General features: G+C 45.5%; 1 protein-coding gene across 1 annotated transcript in view; it reads right to left on the bottom strand.

The window, feature by feature from the left end:
* The window catches only part of LOC129624833 (WD repeat-containing protein 49-like), a 45,217-nt gene that overhangs the window by 15,429 nt on the left and 8,016 nt on the right, over nucleotides 1-21,772 (bottom strand). The window contains exons 4-12 of the mRNA XM_055543121.1: nucleotides 20,532-20,683; nucleotides 18,501-18,603; nucleotides 13,903-14,009; nucleotides 13,738-13,821; nucleotides 13,348-13,349; nucleotides 11,147-11,195; nucleotides 10,379-10,424; nucleotides 8,512-8,570; nucleotides 5,929-6,095 (exon numbers count right to left, since the gene is read on the bottom strand). Coding sequence (XP_055399096.1) covers nucleotides 5,929-6,095; nucleotides 8,512-8,570; nucleotides 10,379-10,424; nucleotides 11,147-11,195; nucleotides 13,348-13,349; nucleotides 13,738-13,821; nucleotides 13,903-14,009; nucleotides 18,501-18,603; nucleotides 20,532-20,683 — 769 coding nt within the window. The remainder of the gene's footprint in view (nucleotides 1-5,928; nucleotides 6,096-8,511; nucleotides 8,571-10,378; nucleotides 10,425-11,146; nucleotides 11,196-13,347; nucleotides 13,350-13,737; nucleotides 13,822-13,902; nucleotides 14,010-18,500; nucleotides 18,604-20,531; nucleotides 20,684-21,772) is intronic.

Consider the following 21,772-nt stretch of genomic DNA (forward strand, 5'->3'; position numbering starts at 1 on the left):
CCATAGGACACCCACGACCCAGGCTAGTCATTGTTCAACAGCGTTTGTTTGGGCCTGACTCTGAGCTCAGCGCTGTGTTGTGCACTTGGGAAGCCACAGTGGATGTGGCAGACTCAGGCCCGCCCTCAGGTGGACCACGATCACAAGTTGGATTACCCACCTAGAACACATTCTGTGCCAGACCTGGAACTAAGCACGTCTCAGCACCACCGTATTCAGCGATCACAACAATCCTAGTTAGACGTGATCTCTTGATTTTACCAAGCAGTGAGAGTGTGGTTTAGAAAGAACCGCATTGCCTGAGGTCATACAGCTGAGGGGCTGACATTCAAACCCAGATGTGTTTGTATCCAAAGCCCATGCCCTTGATACTGGGCTCTGTGTTTGTCCTTAGGGGGCTGAGGGATGTCCTTGAGGGACTGAAGGTTGTCCCTGGGGGAGCTGAAGGTTCTCAGAGGCAGATGGAGGGCCACCTACATGGTGTCCTCCCTGGTGCCTGGGGCACACAGTCAGTGATTGGGCTAAGGGTCGCCTTACACTCAGGTTATCCGGCTCTTGGGGAATTGACTTACAGGGTGGCGGGAGGGAACATGGTGAGTAGGGGGAGGGGCAGGAAGGATAACCCCCCCTAACTTGCCCACTTCATCTTGGGTGGGGGGCTGCAGAGTCCTGGGATATGGGCATATGTACAGCCTCCCCACTTACCCATGTGTGGGCTCAGGGAGCGTTTCACTTCCCTAAACCTGTTTTCTTCACCTGTGATAGGGAGACAATACTTCCTGTTTCACAGAGTTTCAGTGAAGATTACATTAGAGACTCTATGGGAATTGTGCTCCATGGCTTTGCAGTGGAGGCTGAATGGAGATACTGAACCTAAGGTACTCAGAACACAGGGACACTCAGCAAATGGTAACGGTTATAATGGCTGTTAGTTAAGTCTCTAGCCTCAGTTTCCTCATCTGTGAAAATGGGTCCAAGAACTCCTATCTCTCTGGATCAATGTGAGCACTAAGTGAGATAAAACATTAAAAGCACTCAGGAAAATTACATATAAAATCAAACATGTCATTTATGTAATTATTAACATATTGTTATTATGTTCATTATAATTCTACTATTAAACACTATTTAAATATTATTTTATTAAAATTATATTAAATATTTTGCTATAATAAATATTATTACTTACAAATGAAGTAAATATTATTAGTTTCCCTAAGTAAAAAACCTTAGTCTCTTAGAACCAATAAATGAATTCCTCAAAGAAGCAGGAAACAAAGTCAACACACAAAAAATCAGTTGCATTTGTATACATGACCAAGGAATAATCTGAAAAGTAAATAAGGAAAAAAATTCCATTTTCAATAGCATTAAGAATAACACACTTAGGAATTTACCTAGGAGGTGAAATACTTGTATAATGAAAACTACAAGGCACTGTTGAAAGAAATTAAGACATAAATAAATGGAGACACATCCCATGTTCATAAATTGGAAGAAAATATTGTTAAAATGAGAGTACAACACCAAATGATCTACAGATTCAGTGCAATTTCTATCAAATCCCAAAGACATTTTTGGCAGAAATAGAAAAACTCATTTTAAAATTCACATGGAATTTCAAGGGACCTCCAAATAGCCAAAACAATCTTGAAAAAGAAGAATAAAACTGGGGGCTCTCATACTTCCTGATTTCAAAACTGACTGTACTAAATGTACAGTCATCAAAACAGGGTGGTACTGGTATAAAGACAGATGGGTAGAAAAATGGAATAGAACAGAGAGCCCCAAAATAACCCCCATGTTTTTGGTCAAATGATTTTTGACAAGGGTGTCAAGACCCTTTTCAGTGGAGAAAGGACAGTCTTTTCACTAATGGTGCTAAGAAAACTGGGTATCCACCTGCAAAATAATAAGTCTGGACCCTTAATCTAATGCCATGTGTGAAAATTAACTCAAAATGGATGAAGGACCTAAAGGGAAGACCTACAACAAGATAATTCTTAGAAGAAAACAAAGGAGAAAAGCCTCATGACATTGAACATGGCAATAATTTTTTGGATATGACACCAAAAAACATAGGTAACAAAAGAAAAATATAGACAGAGTGGACTTTATGAAAACTGATCTTTTTCTGCATCAAAAGACACCATCTGTAGAGTAAAAAGACAGCCTGCAGAATGGGAGAGAATATCGGCAGATCATTTGTCTGGTGATGAACTAATATTCTTAGAAGAAGACTTCTAAGAAGCAACGACAAGAAAACAGATTCAAAAATGGGCAGGGGGTGGTTTCCCTGGTGGTCTGGTGATTAAGAATTTGCCTTGCAATGCAGGGGACGTGGGTTCAAGCCCTGGTTGGAGAACTAAGATCCCATGTGCCTTGGAGCAACTAAGCCAGCACACGCTGTAACTGCTGAAGTCTGTACACTCTGGAGCCCGTCTGCCATGACTAGAGAGTCTGTGTGCCGCAATGAAAGATCATGCATGATGAAACTAAGACCCCATGCAGCCAAATCAATTAAATATATATTTTTTAAAAAGGGCAAAAAAACTTGAACAGACATCTTTCCAAAAAAAGATATAAAATAGCCATTAACAGGTGAAAGGATGAGACCACAATGAGATACCACCCCACATCCATTAGGATGACTATTATCGAAGAAACAGAAAACAAGTGTTGGTCAGGATGTGGAGAAATTGGAGCCCTGTACACTGTTGGTGGGAATGTGGAATGGCAGGGCCAATGTGGGAAAACAGTAGGGTGGTTCCTCAGAATATCAAAATAGAATTACCATGAGATCCAGCAGTTCAGTTTCAAGTTTTCTGCCTGCAATGCGGGAGACCTGGGTTTGATCCCTGGGTGGGAAGATCCCCTGGAGAAGGGAACGGCTGGCTACCCACTACAGTATTCTGGTCTGGAGAATTCCACGGACTGTATAGTTCATGGGGTCGCAAAGAGTCGGACACGACTGAGCATCTTTCACTTTCACTTCACTTTTTCCCCAGCAATTCTACTTCAGGGTATATACCCCAAAAAACTGAAAGCAGGATCTTGAAGAGATATTTGTACAACTATGTTCGCAGCAATGTTATTCACAATAGCTAAAATGTAGAAGCGACCCAGCTATCCATCAATGGATGAATGGACAAGCAAACTGTGGCATATATAAATGGTGGGATATTATTTAGTCTTTAAAAGCAAGGAAACAGCAATATGCTACAACATGGATGAACTTTGAGGTCATTATGCTAAGGAAAATAAGCCAGTCACAAAAAGATAAATACTGTATGATTCTATTTCCATGAGTAATCAAAATCATAAAGACAGAAAGTGTAACAGTAGCTGCCAGGGGTTGAAGAGAAGGGAGAAGGGAGAGGCATTATTTGATAGATAAAGACCTTTAGTTTCAAGAAAATTTATGGGGAAGGATGGAGAGTATGATTGCATGACAATATGAATGTATTTAAAACCATTGAACTGTACGCTTAAAAATAGTTAAGATGGTATATATTGTATTATGTATATTCTTCGTGTGTGCTCAGTCATTTCAGTTGTGTCCAACTCTTTGTGACCCCATGGACTATAGCCTGCCAGGCTCGTCTGGCAGGGATTCTCCAGGCAAGAATACTGGAGTGGGTTGCCAGGCCCTCTTTCAGGGGATCTTCCTGACCCAGGGATCAAACCCATGTCTCTTAAATCTCCTACATTGGCAGGCAGGTTCTTTACCACTAACACCACTTAGGAAGCCCACATGTATTCTACTACAATAAGAAAAAGAGAAGAAAAAGTCTTCCAGAGAGCTCACAAATTTCCTGGATTTTAGCCTGGTTGAAATCTCTTGGTCTCTCTCTTTCACTCTCAAATTCTTTCTCTTGGATGTGGGAGAAGACATACAGTTCTCAATATGCATAAGGGAGAATGAAGCTAAAATGTAGAAAAGTTGGCAGAAAGAATGTATTTTCAGCTCATCAGCTTTGCTCACACAATTGCCTTTCTCTCTTAGCTCTCCTTTCCACTGAGAATGACTTCAGAAGACTCGTCCAGATGGTTTTCCAAATAAGACGGCGGTCTCTTAACCAACCCCATGTGAAAAGGACCACCGTGCTTTGTTTTGACCTTCAGGCCGAGCCCGTGCTGCTCTTTTCTGGAAGGCCGCAGGAACTTTCACATCCTTCCACCTAATTTGTGCATTTTTTTGCACTGTTGAAATGTGAATAATTAGGAACTAGGGCTGGCTTTTGCATTTTTGGAGAGAAGAGGAGTTTTTCAAAAACCAATGGCCACATAACTTGAAGCAATAAATGTTGCTGCAAAAAGGGTTTTAAATTAGAACTGCTGGCTGAAAGGTCAACACTGCATTCTTGGCCAGTGACTTAATTCTCAGTTTAATGCAATGAAAATAAACCTTTAGAAGGAAATGCCACCACTTTTTCCCCAAAGATTTTTTAAACTCTTAGGCACTCTCAGAAACAGCTTCACAGAAGGGTCTTTTTTTTTTTATATGCAGCAAAGGGGCTAGAAATAGACAGGATCATAAATCTACAGGTAAGAATTTCTTTTTAATCTCACGGCGTCCAAAGGTTTCGGTTTCTAACCACTGCCCTCCGGAGCGCCTCTCAAGCACAGCAGGCTGACTGCATCACTTTATCCTCATTTAACCTGTTGAGCATCACATCCTGTGCCTGAATTTAGACTGTGAGTCCCTCGGTGTGTACAGCACCAGGTCTCACATGTCTCTCTAGCCTCTGGTACACAACTCCCATGGGCTCCCTTGTGAGCCGTGGGAGCGGCTCACACATATTTTCTGATCCAAGGAGTCACTGGAGATTTTCCTTGGCTACTAAGTCATCACATGTCTAAAGCAGGGATCGTAGTCTGAGGGTCATGGCTCTCTAAGGGTGGGCTGGTTTGGCTTCTGGAGATGCAGGAACTCCCCAGTTTTATGCAAAAATTCCCAGCACTTCTGTCTGTGTCTCCCCTGCTGGGGCCCATGGGTGTGAGGAGTGGGACCTCTGGCTGTTGGCTGATGAGCATCTGCAGATGGCCACTTGGGAAGGATGAAGCTGGACTCTGGACATGGGGAGAGAGCAGTGGTAAGAAGCTGCCTGTGTGGCTCCGGGTTCCTGCCACTTTTACAGTCCAGCAGCACCAGCAATGGAACTGATAGATAAGTGGATCTCCCCACGTGTGTTTTCCACATGGCTCAGGACTCCTGGGGAGAGAGGGTTGCGATTACCAGCCCAAGACCTAGCACTAGGCCTGGCACATAGCAGGAACTTGTCTGTATTCTTTGAATGAATAAGTGAGTGAACGGACCCATGATCACATTAGCAGATAACAGAGAGAGAGCCTTGAAGAACTAGGACCTGTGCAGAAGAATTGGGAAGAGTGCAGTGGGACAGTGGGGAGTTTTGTAGCATACAAGTAATGGGGCTTCTCAGATGGCGCTAGTGGGAAAGAACCTACCTGCCAATGCAGGAGACATAAGAGACGCCCATTCGATCCCTGGGTTGGGAAGATCTGGAGGAGGGCATGGCAACCCACTCCAGTATTCTTGCCTGGAGAATCCCATGGACAGAGGTGATTGGTGTGCTACTGTCTGCGGGGTCACAAAGAGTCGGACATGACTGAAGCACACAAACATGTAATTGACTTACAATGCTATGTTAGTTTCTGGTGTGTGTGAGATGGGCTCTGAGGGACAGGGGCCCAGGGATGTGTACTGAGCTAGCTGAACTCTCAAGCTCCTCCCCACCGCTCCTGCCTTCCCCAGCTCTGAAAATCTCCATCTCACAAGTTAAGACCTGAAACCAGGCCACTCCCTTATAGCTGGGAAGCATTCCAGAGATGAGCTCCCTTTAGATAACTTGCCAGGAGCCTGAGCCTGCCGGATTCATGCAGCGTGGCCATGGAGGCCACCCCTACCTTCCCTATCTTCTGTGCCATCAGAGGAGCTGGGGGAATTCAGCTTGCAGAACACATGGCCTGAGATGACATTCCAGATGATAATCCCCCCATCATAACTGGAGGTGGCGAGGAGAGAAGGTGGACAATGAGCCACACAGAGGATGCCTTCCTTGTGCCCATGGTTCTAGGAAAGAGAGAAGGGGACAGAGTGAGAAACCCAATCCCCAGTCACCCACAGCTCACTTGCCTGCATTTGACGCCTGGACAGAGGAGGAAGAGGCGTTCCTCCTGCGGTTACCCCTGGAACCTGGTGGCCCAGCCCAGATCAGCCAGAGAGGAGCTGCATCCTCCTGTGTCAGTTTCATCACCTTCCCCGGGGAAGTGCTACATCTATCAGCTTCCTTACCACCCCCAGTGCTAGCAAGGAGGCTCTTTGCAAGGAGCCCTCTTTGGGGCTGATGTTGATGGAAATGTGACAATGGAACCCAAGCACTGGCCAAGGGGGTCTGGCCTCCCATGAGCCCCAGGTCTAAATTCCAGGGTGTGGAGTCCCTCAGCTCAGTTCCTCCAGGGCTCCCCTCTGCCCCTCAGTGTGGCCTACAAGTACCCTTAGGAACTGGAATTACCTACTCTCCTTGAAAGGAGGATTTGGGTATATGCGTGCTTAAGAAAGACAAGAAACACAACAAAAATGTTTTTGTTTTTCAGACCAGAGCTGCAGAGCTCCAAGAGTGCCTGACTATTCTCCAGCTGAAGGTTGAAAGTTAAAACTTTCTCCCTGGGGTGCAGTTCCATTGTGAAGACAACTTCTCCTGGGACTGTAAATGATATTCTTTCTCCCTTGTCTTCATGTGCTTCCTGCAGAGTGTCCCTTGAGGACCTGTCTGTTATCGGCTAAGATGTTCCTTCTGCCTGAAAGCAGCTGGGAAGGTGATGGGAAGGACACGTGGAGAGAAAGTTAATGACCTTCTCCTCCCGACAGTCTGCCTCCAAATCTCACCTCCTTCTCAGGTCTGTGAGCACTGGTGTCTGGAGATTCTCCCTCCATGGTCCCCACTACTTGTGGAATGCAGTTTCATGCCTTGGATGGCTTTCAGACTCTGGTTTAACTTCCAGCCTCATTTCCCTCCTGTACCTGAATCTTCAGCCGCTCAGACTATTCATAGTCCTTCCAGACAACATGCTTCTCCTGCTTCCAGACAGGCCTCTCCCCATCTCCCTCATCCAGACTGCCTTTTCCTACTTGGCCTCCCAGAAAAATCCTAGTAATCTTTTAATATCCTCCATAATGTTAAAGCAAAATTGGTAGTTCCCATCTCTGGGTTTCTCTAGTATTTCATCCATTACTACATCATCTGTCACATCGTATAATGATTACTTCCTTAGTTTATCTCCTTTCCAGTCTGTGAGACCCTGGGCTGGGAATCACACTTTATTCATGTTTGTATCCTGTGTGCCTACCCACAAAGGACGGCACTATATCCGTGCTTGATAAGTAGGGGTTGAAAGAATTGATAACTGAATGAATAAATATTTGGATGAACTAATACTTCCTTGACTCTTGCATGATTTCTGCCCTTACAGTGGCTGTGGCTTTCCTAGGGACATTTTATGCAAACTCTGTTCTTTCACTTAATAATCACTCATCTGCAAACTTCATAAAGGCAGGGACCATGTGACGACCACTTTGCTCATCATTGCAAGCTCAGTGACCAGCACAGGCTGGGCGCATGTTTGACACATGTTGGTTGAATGAAAGCCTATTAATATAAGCTAGGCACTGAGCTACATCCTGGGAATACAATGGAGAAAGCAGACGAGGTCTGTCTTCATGACTTTGTATTCTAGTGACTTGTGGCTTTTGGAATATTTACAGGGCATAAGGTGGGGTTGGCTGATGGGAAATGCTTGTGCACAGTGACCTTCCTTTCTTAATACTTGTCTTAATGGCTTGACATCCAGACATTTTGTTAAATTTATTTTTAATTGGAGGATAAGTGTTTTACAATGTTGTATCCATCTTTGCTGTACTACAACAACGTGAATCCAGACAGTTTTGAGGGAGATCATTTGGCTCTGGGAAGCTGCAGAAGGTTGGGGGCAGTTTAAGTGCTAATAAGAATTATAAGACGTTCCCTGGTTCTGGGTCCCTAACAAGCCATGGGGCAGCAGGAACATCATTGCTTAGGTTCCCTGGCCACCCAAGGATGGCATGGTGAATGCTTGTGGTTTTGCACTGGAGCAGAAGCAGGAAGTGGATGCTTCCTTGAAGAAAGTCATCCCCAGCAGGTCCTGGACTGCCACTCTTGCACAATAGGACTCCAGGCTGAATTCAAGGAGAGCTGTGCGGACTTGCTCCTGGGCCTCATGCCCCAAACAGCACAGGCCATCCCTCCTGTGGAGCAGAAGCAGCTGCCTGGAGCTCAGGGCTCCTGGCTCTACTTGGACCCAATCATGAGTCCCACCACACCAGAGTCTCTTGAGATGCTGTGACCACCCTAGGCAGGCCCAGAGGACTCAGGGTGAGCCTCTGGAGGGAATGACATCCCCATCAAGTGCCACTGTTTGGGTTTAGAGTCGGACAGTGGACCAGGGCTCTCCAAGTCATCTTGCCAGTGTGGCTGTGGCTTCCGGAAGTGATGAAAGTCACACAGTGTGTCCTGCATCCAAAGCCAAATAGGAGACGTTATACCAGCAATGAAATGAGCTGCCAACACACTCACAGCTTCAGAGAGAGGTGCTGGCACATTTTACAACCCTACCCCTCACTCCACCAGTGATGTAGATTTTCAAAATGTCAAAGCAAATTCCCCTAGTGCTAGTGGGAATAAAAAGCAATCCACTCCTGACGTTTGGGTGATTGCATTTCAGCAAATCATATGCCAACTGACAAGCTCTCCTTGGATGGTCTGCATAGCTTCACCTCCATAATAAGACCCATAGCTATTGCATGAGCTAAAACAAAAGCCATCAGCCCAGGAATCTATAATACCAAAGGGTGAATTCAATGCCAAGACCTCTCAGGTAGTCATGTTGCAGATTATCTGAGGATGCTGGGCTTAGGCTGTGAAACACAGCATACTTTCAAATGAATAAAGAACTTATAATGTTTAAAGATTTTGGAAATTCAGGACCATCAACATAGCAAGCAAGGGAAATAAAATGCCACAGGTAGATTTAAAATGAAGTTTTAAGTCAGAATTTTCATCTTCCCCTGTCTCTTAATTCCCTTTCCCAACTGTAAGTCATAAAAAAGAATTTTTTCCCCACAGAGATGCTTGGAGATGGCATTTATTTCCTCTTCTCATTTAGAGATGGACTGGGGCACAAAGAAAGAAATGATAACCCACTCCAGCATTCTTGCCTGGAGAATTCCATGGACAGAGGAGCCTGGCAGGATACAGTCCATGGGGTTGCAAAGAGTCAGACACGATTGACTTATTAACACTTTCACAGGGAATAAAGACAAGATGGGAGAGAGAAGGAAGAATTTAAAGAGCCAGAGAGTTGACAGTCTGGTTAACCTTCAGTTAGGGGTGAGGGTATCAGAGATGAAGCTGGAAGCCCCTGCAGGGAGAGGGGAGCACAGCCACCTGCACAGAGGGTGAGGAGACCCGCAGGGTGCGAGGAGCTGCAGCTGTGGGGGCTAGCCTGGTTTGGATCCCCGGAGATGTCCTCTCTGCCCCCGAGAGCTTTTATACCCAGGACTTTGTGATATCATGATTTATAATAAGACCCATCTGTTTGGGCTTTGTCCACATTCTGGCACAGAGTTGCTAAAACCTTGCAGTTTCTTGAGTGATGAGACCAGGGAGGCTCCTTGCCCTTTCCCATACCTCACTGTCTTATCTCTTTCATCTGACTGTCCCAGAGTTATATCCATTTGTAGTAAAATGATAATCCATTAAGCAAAGTATTTCTCTAAATTCTGTGTGATGCTCAAGAAAATTAAAATAATCCAAGGAGAGGGTTGTTGAACCTTCTAGTCTATAGGCAGTTGGGCAGGACTTGCAGATGGTGTCTGAAGTAGAGGGGCGGGAGTCTTGTGTCTTGGAAGAGGGAACTCTGCCCCATGGAAGCCGATGCTCTCCCCAGGCAGACAGGGTCAGAACCGTAGGGTACCAGCTGGTGTTGGAGAATGGCTTGCTGGGAAAACCCCCACACATAGAACTGGATGTGGTGTCATTACACTTCTTCCCATAAAAAAGAACTAAAGAAACTGAAGGAGAAAAACTCAAGTTTTTTAAAGGGAAGAAAGGAGGAAAAATGGGGAGAAAAAGGGGAGAGAAGGAAGGAGGAAACACTTTTTTTCTGTATTACTGCTTGGCTTATACCAGATAGAGGTATAAAGAATTTCTCCAAAAATCTGTTTTTAGAGAGAAAAGATTCAGCAGGGGGTGGGGTGGGGAGATGCATATCGGTTTGAAGCAGGGTTTTGAAACATCATAATTCTGTACATTTCACTTACAAAGTACACATCTATTCTTCTCTCCCATCCAACTGCTCTGATACACCTAGAACAATAACAGATGGTTATATTTTGATACTTAAGCTTATCATTTGCTTAATTTTTGCATGGAATCAGCACTGTGGCTTGATTTTGCCATGTTCATGTGACAAATGAAGAGAGCAAGAAAGTCACCTCTTCTGTTTTTTTATGAAGAGCAAGATAAAACATGATTTGGTAAATGAGGGTCAGTTTTTTAACTGGCTCCTAAAGGATTAGGAACAGAAACAGGATACTCTGTTGTTCCCAAGGTCTGTTCCATGAGCAGCTGCCTTTCTGAGGATTACTGGGTCCTGAGAGCCTGGCTGAACCATGGAGGCAAGGACGCAAATAGAAATGGATCAAGTACTGCTTTTTAACACTTTCATGTTCAGGAGGGAATTTATCGGATTTTTATTCTTTGACTTATGGCTGCTGAATTTAGCTACTCTAGTTTGTGATTTATTCCTTGATAAAGCATTTGGTGGAAGACGCACTGTTTCCTATCTCTACCTCTAGACCATTATCAAAATGTGAAGAGAATTGTTTCCAATATTCTGGAAGAGATGAGTTGCCTAAATTGCCATCAGGGAGCAACCACAGTTTGGGGAATTCTTTGACACATTTCCTTCTGGAAAATTCCCTTTGCTATCTTTAGTATCCTTCCCTAGGACAAAGTTTGTGTCAAAAAGGATACCCAACCAAATATTCCAAGTTGTCTCTCTTATATTCAAGCTGAATGTAACTCACTTATTTTGGTTCACTTCCAAGTAGGTACAATCACAGACTTCACCTTGGTCTCCATCTAGAAAGATAATATTATCAACTAAGAATCCAAGTACATAAGAGTATAAATAAAGTCCAAGTAAATAAGATAAAAAATTTTTTCTATATTAGCTCTTGAATCAGTTTACACATGTTGGCTCAATCCAACTGATGACTGGGGAAACTTCAACACTTACTTTCTGGTTTTCAGACCACAGTTAGGTGTCTGCGGGGAGCTGGCAGGAGGACCTCCACCCGTGGCAAAGGTCATGAGGAAGGAGGCTCGACATACGCAAAGGTGGGATCGAGCCTCAGGAGTCCCCCTGGAAATTCTCGAGCATCTACCCCCATAACCAGAGCCTGCCTACTTTACTACTTTGTGCTCTCACCTACACCTCTGACTTTACGGGGGGCTGTCCCCCACCACCTCTTTCGGAGAAGGAGTTAACTTAGAGCTCCAGTTAATAAAGCGTGGTAGGAGTGTTTCAACCTACAAACTCCTCTGAAGGTTCTCTAGCCTGCCTGACAGGCTTGTCTGGCCACATGTGATTGCTCACAGCCTCCCAACTGTGAGAGGTACGAGATGCTTTAAACCTTCTAAAATCAGGTTCTTTAGAGAAGTTAGAAAACTATTAGTATAAGTATAGTGGGCTGATTAGAAATTGTATTGGTGAAGGGTTTTTCATTTGTTGAGCCAATGTTTACTGCTAAGTCTCCACATCCCCTGCCCTTACACACATTAATGAATATATAGAAGAAATAAGTATTAACCTTTTATATAAATCACATTAGACCTTAAGCTAAGTTAATTCTTTCCTTAACTAAAACCCACTACACCCTCACCCTATAGGAATGTAACTTTATCTGGTACCTTCGGAAGGTGGTGTCTGTTTCAAAAATAATCACCCCTGGAGAAATAAGTGTTCTGGTTGACTGACCGCTGTCACAAGGAGAGGGTCATAAACTGTCAGCAGGCCCCCCTGGCCAGAAGATGATGTAACACCCCTAAGACCTCTGTATACATCTGTATGAAGCACCTGACTTTAATAAAAGTCAGGACTGCTGTCCCCACGTGACTTGTGTATACCATCTCAGTGTATAAATACAGACCCTGGAAAATAAAGAATGGGATGAGTTCCTCGAAATACTGGTCTCCCCATGTCGTTCTCTCTCTCAAACTCTGGCTGAGTTTCCATCTGGAGCGCGGAGCCCGCCATGCTTACTAACTATGCCTGGGCTTCTAAGATCCGACCGGGGAGGCCTCAGCGTCTCCTCTCCTTCGGGAGAACGGAAGGACGCCTGCGGCCTACGTAAGTGGTGCAAGCTTCTTGTCTTGAAGTTTTACTGGTTTCCCGCGTAAACCAAGCTACTCAGCCTCTTTTCTCCACTGAATTTTCCTACTGAGCTATTCTATTACTCTTTATATCTCTAATTAATATCTAATTAAAGCCAGTGTATTCGCCAACGGCGTCTCCCCTTCGAACTCCCTGGATCAGCTGGGGCTGGACCTCGGCAGGTGTCTTTTCAAGCCATCAAAACACAGTTGATGCCGCTCTCACTGCCCTAAAAGGTCAATTCAGCCCTGGCTCAGCCGTGGGAAGAGGCTCACCTTCTCCTGCTGCGTGCCTGACACTTATGACAGCGAACCAGCAACAAACTCACGAAGTCAAAGGCGAAACTAGGAACCACACACATGGCGCTGAGCAGTTTTTATCTTATTTACTTGGACTTTGTTTATTTCCTCCGATAGTTGAAGAACATTTGCCTCTGATCTTCCTCATAGTTTCACAGGCCAGAATTGCGGAAATTTTACCAGGAATAGACCTAGCACGTGAACAAAGGGAATAAGCAAACTTGAAAAAAAGATCACAATGACACATAAAAAAGACTTGCTTTTAGTTCATCTAAGTTCATCTAGACTTTGTGATGTTTGACTTATGTGATATTTAAAATGTTTAGAAAAATTAAATATTTTAAAGATTTTTTGGGGGGCGGGGAGGGGGGGTTGCTTTTCTCATAGCTCATGGATAAAGAATCTGCCTGCAATGCAGGAGACCTGGGTTCAGTTCCTGGGTTGGGAAGATCCCCTGGAGAAGGGATTGACAACCCACTCCAGTATGCTTGCCTGGGAAATCAGAGGAGCCTGGCTGTTTTTAAAGCATTTGTCGAATTTGTTACAATATTACTTCTGTTTCATATTTTGGGTTTTTGGTTATGAGGCATGTGGGATCTTAGCCCCCTGACAAGTGATTGAAACCTACACGCCCTGCGATGGAAGGCAAACTCTTAACCACTAGACTGCCAGGGAAGCCCCAGGTTAAACTTTTTAAAGAATTCAGGTCTATACCAGGCAGTGAGGGAACAAATGCACAGGCTATAGATGGGAACACAAACATATATGTGAAGTATGTCCCTCCTGCCCAGTAGTTTAGAGTCAGTGGCAACGAAATACCAGAGAGAAAGGATATAACATTGTTACATGCATCCTAGACTCTGTCTCATTTGATTTCTCCTGTATTTGCCCCAAATGCCTAATGTGTGTCATTATTTTATGGGGACCCTTGGTAGGAGATGACTCCCCATGTTTCAGAGTGTGCAGACAATGTCCACTGCTGTCGCTCCGTATTTTCAGACAGCTGTCTCTGCCCCCAGAAACCAGCCTAAAAAGCAGAACCCTCCATCAGGACAGAAGTCAGGGGTCATCCTGCCTAACAGTAGAAGATTCTGATGAAAGCACATACCTTCTTCCACTGGAGTCGAAGGTCAGACAGGTGATTGCAGCATTGCCATGAGCCCCAGTAAATTCAGACAACAGTCTTCCCGTTTCAAAGTCCCATACTTTCACCACCTGTAACAGGAAGTTTAAAAAAGTAGCTGGAGACAGGCTATCAAATTAGAGAGAATTTACATTTAGAGGTTTAGTGTCATAGATATGAAAAATATGTGTTTACTCTGAAGGTTTCTGTACTTTTAATACAAGTTGGCTCACATGAGTGTGTTTGTTAGCTGCTGCTGCTAAGTCACTTCAGTTGTGTCCGACACTGTGTGACCCCATAGACAGCAGCCACCAGGCTCCCCCATCCCTGGGATTCTCCAGGCAAGAACACTGGAGTGGGTTGCCATTTCCTTCTCCAGTTCGTTAGCTAGGGCTGCCATAACAAAATACTGTAGACTGGGGCTATAAACAGCAGACGCATTTTCTCACAGTCCAAGATCAAGTTGCCAGCAGGGTTTGGTCTCTTTCGAGGCCTCTCTCTTTGGCTTGTGGACAGCCACCTTCTCACTGAGTCCTCACGTGGTCTTTCCTCTGTGCCTCTGCACCCCAGTATCTCTTTATGTGTACAAATTTCCTCTCGTTATAAGAACGCCAGTCAGATTGGATGGGGGAGGGCCCACCCTCATAGCCTCAGTTTAACATGATGATCTCTCTAAAGACTGTCTCCAAACACAACCATATTCTGAGGTACCGAGCATTAGGACTTCAACACATGCATTTGAGGGGAACACAGTTCAGTCCATAGTACTGACTGAGAAGATCAGAAAATTTAGAAGCATTGGATAAAGATCTCCTGACCATATAACTCAGAGAAGAGAGGTGTGAATTGAATTTTGAGCAGCCAAATTTATTTACCACCAAAGCAAAACTGAAGAGAAAAGATGACACATTTTCTGGGAAGGATATATAAACCCTCAGCTTTAAAGCTTTGCTCAGTCCAGCTTGTTCCAGTCTTGCAGTTACTTTCTTTTTGCCTCATCTCTTGAGCACTCTTTGAATGAAAATAATCTTTAAAATTTTTAAAAATATTTTTTGACTGCCATGGCACGGTGGGATCTTAGTTCCCAGACCAGGGATTAAACCTGTGCCCCCTGCAGTGGAAGCAGGGTCCTAACCAATGGACTGCCAAGGAAGTCCCCAAAGTTGTTATTCTGATAAACTTTGGTATTACATGTAACTATGCATGTGTTAAGTTACAGTTCATAAGTAATATATTGTAAACATTTAATTGAACTCTATTAATCTTCATTGTACAGCTTATAAGCATTTTGAAGGCGTCAATTTGGTGGTCCCTAGTGCTCAGTTTATACAAATGAATGAATACAATGTGATATAGTGGTATTCATAAATTCAGGCCTTATCAAGATCTTGGGCAATGGAGTCTAGATGTCATGAATTGTGATGATGGGCATGACTATGCTACAAAGACTTCACACAGCAACAGATTTGCAAGGTCAGCAAATACTTAAATCAATAATTTAACTCAGTAAGTATAGGGGTGTTTATTACTGCAAGGCGGAGAAGGCAATGTCACCCCACTCCAGTACTCTTGCCTGGAAAATCCCATGGATGGAGGAGCCTGGTGGGCTACAGTCCATGGGGTCGCTAAGAGTCGGACACAACTGAGTGACTTCACTTTCACTTTTCACTTTCATGCATTGGAGAAGGAAATGGCAACCCACTCCAGTGTTCTTGCCTGGAGAATCCCAGGGACAGAGGAGCCTGGTGGGCTGCTGTCTATGGGGTTGCACAGAGTCAGACACGACTGAAGCGACTTAGCAGCAGCAGCAGCAGCAGCATTACTGCAAGGAGATCCAACCAGTCCGTCCTAAAGGAGATCAGTTCTGGGTGTTCATTGGAAGGACTGTTGTTGAAGCTGAAACTCCAATACTTTGGCCACCTGATGCGAAGAGCTGACTCACTGGAAAAGACCCTGATGCTGGGAAAGATTGAGGGCAGGAGGAGAAGGAGACAACAGAGGGTGGGATGGTTGGATGGCATCACTGACTCAATGGACATGAGTTTGGGACTCTGGGAGTTGGTGATGGACAGGGAGGTCTGGCATGCTGTGGTTCATGGGGTTACAATGAGTCGGACATGACTCAGTGACTGAATTGATTAATTGATTGATTCAGTTCAGTTCAGTAGCTCAGTCATGTCCGACTCTTTGCGACCCCATGAATCGCAGCACACCAGGCCTCCCTGTCCATCACCTACTCCCAGAGTTCACTCAAACTCACGAGTCAGTGATGCCATCCAGCCATCTCATCCTCTGTCGTCCCCTTCTCCTCCTGCCCCCCAATCCCTCCCAGCATCAGAGTCTTTTCCAATGAGTCAACTCTTCACATGAGGTACTGGAGTTTCAGCTTTAGCATCATTCCTTCCAAAGAAATCCCAGGGCCGATCTCCTTCAGAATGGACTGGTTGCATCTCCTTGCAGTCCAAGGGATTAAGAGTCTTCTCCAACACCACAGTTCAAAAGCATCAATTCTTCGGCGCTCAGCTTTCTTCACAGTCCAACTCTCACATCCATACATGACCACTGGAAAAACCATAGCCTTGACTAGACGGACCTTTGTTGGCAAAGTAATGTCTCTGCTTTTGACTATGCTATCGAGGTTGGTCATAACTTTCCTTCCAAGGAGTAAGCGTCTTTTAATTTCATGGCTGCAGTCACCATCTGCAGTGATTTTGGAGCCCAGAAAAATAAAGTCTGACACTGTTTCCACTGTTTCCCCATCTATTTCCCATGAAGTGATGGGACCGGATGCCATGATCTTCGTTTTCTGAATGTTGAGTTTTAAGCCTACTTTTTCACTCTCCTCTTTCACCTTCATCAAGAGACTTTTTAGTTCCTCTTCACTTTCTGCCATAAGGGTGGTGTCATCTGCATATCTGAGGTTATTGATATTTCTCCTGGCAATCTTGATTCCAGTTTGTGCTTCTTCCAGCCCAGCATTTCTCATGATTGATTGATTAGCATATGCCTAATACATACAGTTATAATTGTAGAGTATTTATATCTCAACTTAACCTCTACTTACCACCCACCACTGGGGGAGACTTGCATATCAATATAATGCCATTGAGGGAGGCAGACTGTGTTAGCATAGAATTAGGAGCCCAAACACTAATGGAGCCATTCATTCTGCCTGGATGTGGGAGGGGATCTAGGACTGTTACAGGGGATGGTGTCTGAGTTGTGCCTTAAAGAATAAGAAGGCTTTTGACAGATTAAGAAGGAAAGAAGAGGGAAACATAGGTGCTCTGATTCCTGCCCTCAAACACCTGAAGAAATTGTTTAGAGGTGAGGCTCACACATGAAACAGAGCAGAACACCATACAGAAGGCTCAGGGGGTGATCAGGAAGAGGGAGGTGCCCACACAAGTCAGGGTGGAGAAGGCAAATTTTCCCTGGTGGAGACAGGACTTGAGTTGGACCTTGAAGGGTTGCTTAGGTGTGTGTAGGAAAAGAGCAGGAAGAAGGAAATTCCAGGGTGGGGATGGGAAAAGTTTGTGCAGACCCAGGGGCAGGAATGTGCAGAACGCTGAGAAGGATGATAAGACTGACTTCCTTGGAGTCAAATCTGGAGAATAAATGCTTCTCCGTAAGTTTGAACCCAAACTATGCAGGAACCCAACTATGCAGGAACCCACTTTCTTTGAGATGAACTGAGACTGAGTCATCATAAAAAATTTTTGACCAAGAGATCAGGTAATTTACTTCTTTTGGTACTTAATAAGACCATGGTGACCATTAATCTCTGGAGCAGAAGCTTGTCAAGAAGAGATGCTGAGAGTGCAGCTGAAGTGAATGTGATTAGGAAGAGGACGTGTCCGGGCTGTGATGCTCCTGATGCTGTAAATCCTAAAGGCAGGGTGCACCAGGCTCTGGCAGGAATGAGGGAAGAGGTCACGGCTGCACAGCCAGGGACACTCACTTGCAATGTTAGAGCCTAGGTCAGTAATAAAGTAAGTGATTGAACTAATATTAGAAGATTTCAGAACATTTCAGCAGCACCAGTGTACTTGGGATGTGCCCTCCCATTGCCTCAAGGACAGAAAAACATAAGTTGTGGGATGTCCGTGTTTCCGTGCTCTAGTTCCTTGTTCAAGGAGCAATGATTGCTGATTATGGCCCCTCCTGTGGGCCAGCCACTGTGCAGGTCCTCCAGGATGGGGCCAGCAGGGTCCTCATGAGCCCTGGTGAGAGGGGAAGTAGACGGCAAGTTGTGAACCCTCATTCCCAGACTAGAGTTGCAGGGGGTTAGGGGTACACTGATCATCCACACAAGAGCATTGCCATGAAGTCTTAACCATTCCATAGGACCAGACAGACTGTCCTTCCAAATAGCTCACACTGCAAGCCCCTGCAGAATCTGTGGGCTCTTCCATCCCTGTGAGCATTCACGGAAGAGTGTCCAAACACTACAGGTGGTCAGCAGAGCAGACCCGAACCTCTCATTTTTCACTTCTAGAGACAGATTGCCCCGTGAAGGTGAGGACAGTGGGGCCGCGCTTGCAAGCACATCATTGCTAAAGAGACTAACGCTTGATACTTACAGATGCTTCTGAACAGCTGACCACCTGCCTGAATGTGGGGTTGTACTGGCAGCCTACCACAGGCTCCTTGTGGGAAACCACTGGGTGAGGCTCATGGGGAGAACTTGTTCATGAAAAACAGAGAGAAAGAGGATGAAAACTTGAACCGAGGGCACAACATGCATACCCGGGATGAAACGTCGATTACTTTGATTAAGAGGATGGTCCTGAGCTCAAATGATGGGTCTGTGACCTTGGGCAAGTCACTTAGCTGCTCAGAACTCTACTTTTATGATCTATTAGATAGGAATAATGGTATCTACTTTAAAGCATTGTTTTGAGGATTAAATGAGAAGCCATATATACAGTCATCCCTCAGCATCTGAGGGGGGGATTGGTTTGAGGACCCCCAAGAACACCAAAATCCACAGGTTCTTGAGTCCCTTATGTAAAATGGCATAATATTTGCATATAACCCATGCACATTCTTTTATATACTTTAAAACATCTCCAAATTATTTATAAAAACCAATGCAATTTAAATGTTACATATATAGTTGCCATAGGTGGCAAATTCAACTTTGGGGGTCCTTTTGCTTTTTGGAAACTTCTGGAATTGAAATAATTTTTTTCTTCCATCTCCAGTTGGTTGAATGTCTGATGCAGCACCCACGGACAAAGAGGGCCAACGTGACGTCCTTAGCCCAGGACTTCACATAACCTGATAGGTCTGCAATGAGGAGCAGCCACTAACCATGAGAACTGATGCCATGTCCCCTTGATGGGGCAAGAAGGAGTGTGACTTCATGAAACTGCAAGGTGGACCTTCTTCCCTATTAACGCACATCTTCCTGCAAACAAACAAACTGTATCATCCCGTTCTGAGTCCCCAGGCCTGAATGGCAGTGCTTTTCCCTCACAGCAGGGACAGGCCAGGCCAGATCCTGGGAGGCCCTGCAGAGTGCCTCCCACTGGCACCCAGGGGCATAGGGCTCGCCTGTGTCCTTGGACTTTGCCTCTTAAGCCACCCGATCCCTTTACACTCATCGCCTCATCTGTAAAATGGAATCCTTTATAGAAACTTTGTGAGGAAAAAGAGCGGGGAAGGAGGTAAAAGGCTGGCATGCAGTGGACGCTGAAGAACCGAACGTTGGTCACCAACCGTCACTCTCCTTAGTGCCCTGCGATGGTCAGCCCCAAGCCTGGGCTACTCACAGAGATTTGGGGGACCCGCAACCTCAGACTTAGTGCTGGAAGAGTCTCAGTGTGGGCAAAGCAGGGCTTGGCATAAGGATGATTAGAACTTTTGGGAGCAGGGTCTCCACACGTCACAGATGAGACCGCAGGAGGCTTTTGGCTGACCTGGTCAACATCACAAGCTCCCCAGAGATGGAGCAGGGACTGGCAGACAGTATCTGGCATTCAAGTGTTGGTGCTAGAGAAGAGGCTATTTTTGCCGTGAGGTGGAATTTCAGACACTTTGCTCTAAAAAAATCAACCCAGCAGGCTGTTTGTTCTGCACAGTGATACCATGTAGAACAAACAGCAGTTTGACTCAGAGATGCTCCCGTTTTTCAGCTGGTTGTTTTGGCCTCTTGAGTGAAGAGTCTGCCTTCCAGGCCTGGCTGGAGTGATGACCTGGCAGTGCCCGCTGTGTCCTAGAGTGGCTGCCCTGCCTGAGGGACGGGGGTTTCGGGTATGGGCACTGCTGGACCGTGGGACTACAAGTAGGCCGATGCCTTAGGACTGAGTAAGCAGCCCCGGGCTTTGTAGGACAGTTTCCTATGGGGGTGGGCTGGTGGGTGGAACAGGCTCAAGGGGTGGATTTCAGTCTTTAGGATGATATAGGGAGGTGGTGTCAGAGTTAGCAGTGGGCATGTTAGGGAGAGCTCACCAGATATACAATGTGCTCTAGGGTGTGGGGCGTATAGCCGGGGCTCCCACAGAGTCCTTAGCTCTGGATTGTTAGGTAGAAGGTCCTAGGCAGCTGCACTGAGCTCTGCAGAACCTTCTGGAGAGCTGACTGCCAGGGCCCAGAGGACACCCTCCTACCTCAGCCTCAGGTGCAGAAGTGCTAGGATACCAGCGGCCACATACAGAGCTCTGGGACCGGGGAGACAGAGGCAGGCCCCGGGCTCACCCCGAATGCCGCTGGCTTTGGAGGAGGCAGTGAACAAGCAGCTGTTGGTCTCCAGATCCCAGATCTGAGGAGGCAGTGAGAAAAAAGTGATCAGAGCTCTTGACTAGCCTGTTTTGCTGGGTTTCCAAAGCCATCAACTGTTGGGGGATCTCTTAGGCTTATGCAAAGTTCACGCACTGTCCCTCCTCCCACTCCCCCAAAGGAAGAGTAGTTGTCTAAGGAGAAGGAAATGGCAGCCCACTCCAGTATTCTTGCCTGGAGAATCCCATGGACAGAGGAGCCTGGTGGGCTACAGTCCATGGGGTCGCAAAGAGTCGGACACGACTGAGTGACTAACACACACACACACACACACACAGACAAGGAAGCATGAAGTGGGGACCGAAGTCCTGAGCCCTTCTGCCAGGATGAAGCTGCCCAGCAACTGCAGCTAAACTCCCCAGAGTTCTGCTCTACTTTCCCACCAGGAGATGCTTCTCTTCCATAGACACAGCTTCCTCGATGGGGGCTCACAGTATGGGTCTGATCTGTGGCTCAGAGCTACTGCTGCCCCCAAGATATGCCCCCATTTCTTCCTATTGATCCTTAAAACCCATCCCTGGAGGACACAGGCAAGAAACCTCAGGGTGACTACTGGAGGAGAGCGTAACACCCCGTCCCTGGGTTGGAATCCCAGCTGTACTGCCTAATCACTGTGTGGTGGTGGACAAATAACTACATTTTCTTTCCCTCAGTTTCTTCATCTGTAAAATGGGGAGAATAATAGTAGCATTTGCCTTATAGAATTGTTTAAAGGAATCTAAACATTTAATAAAAGATGGAGTGCTAGAAGATGGTATAATATGGCTAGAATAATACTATTATTGTTCATCAGTAATTTTTTTTTTTTTTTTTTGCCTGCACTGTGTGGCTCACAGGATCTTGGTTCCCTGACTAGGGATTGAACTAGCATCTCCTGCAATGGAAACACAGAGTCTGAATGGCTGGACTGCCAGCAAGGTCCTGACAGCTCTGTTCTTGAAGGGAGAAAAAGTGCCCCTCACCAGAAGCACTGGTGCTGGATTGTTACAATAGACAGAAATAAATTTACATTGTTTCAACCTATGGAAAAAAGGGGTTTATCTGTTACAGTGGCAAGCCTTACCTTAACTGA

Source organism: Bubalus kerabau, chromosome 12, assembly GCF_029407905.1.
Source record: "Bubalus kerabau isolate K-KA32 ecotype Philippines breed swamp buffalo chromosome 12, PCC_UOA_SB_1v2, whole genome shotgun sequence".
Classification (NCBI taxonomy): domain Eukaryota; kingdom Metazoa; phylum Chordata; class Mammalia; order Artiodactyla; family Bovidae; genus Bubalus; species Bubalus kerabau.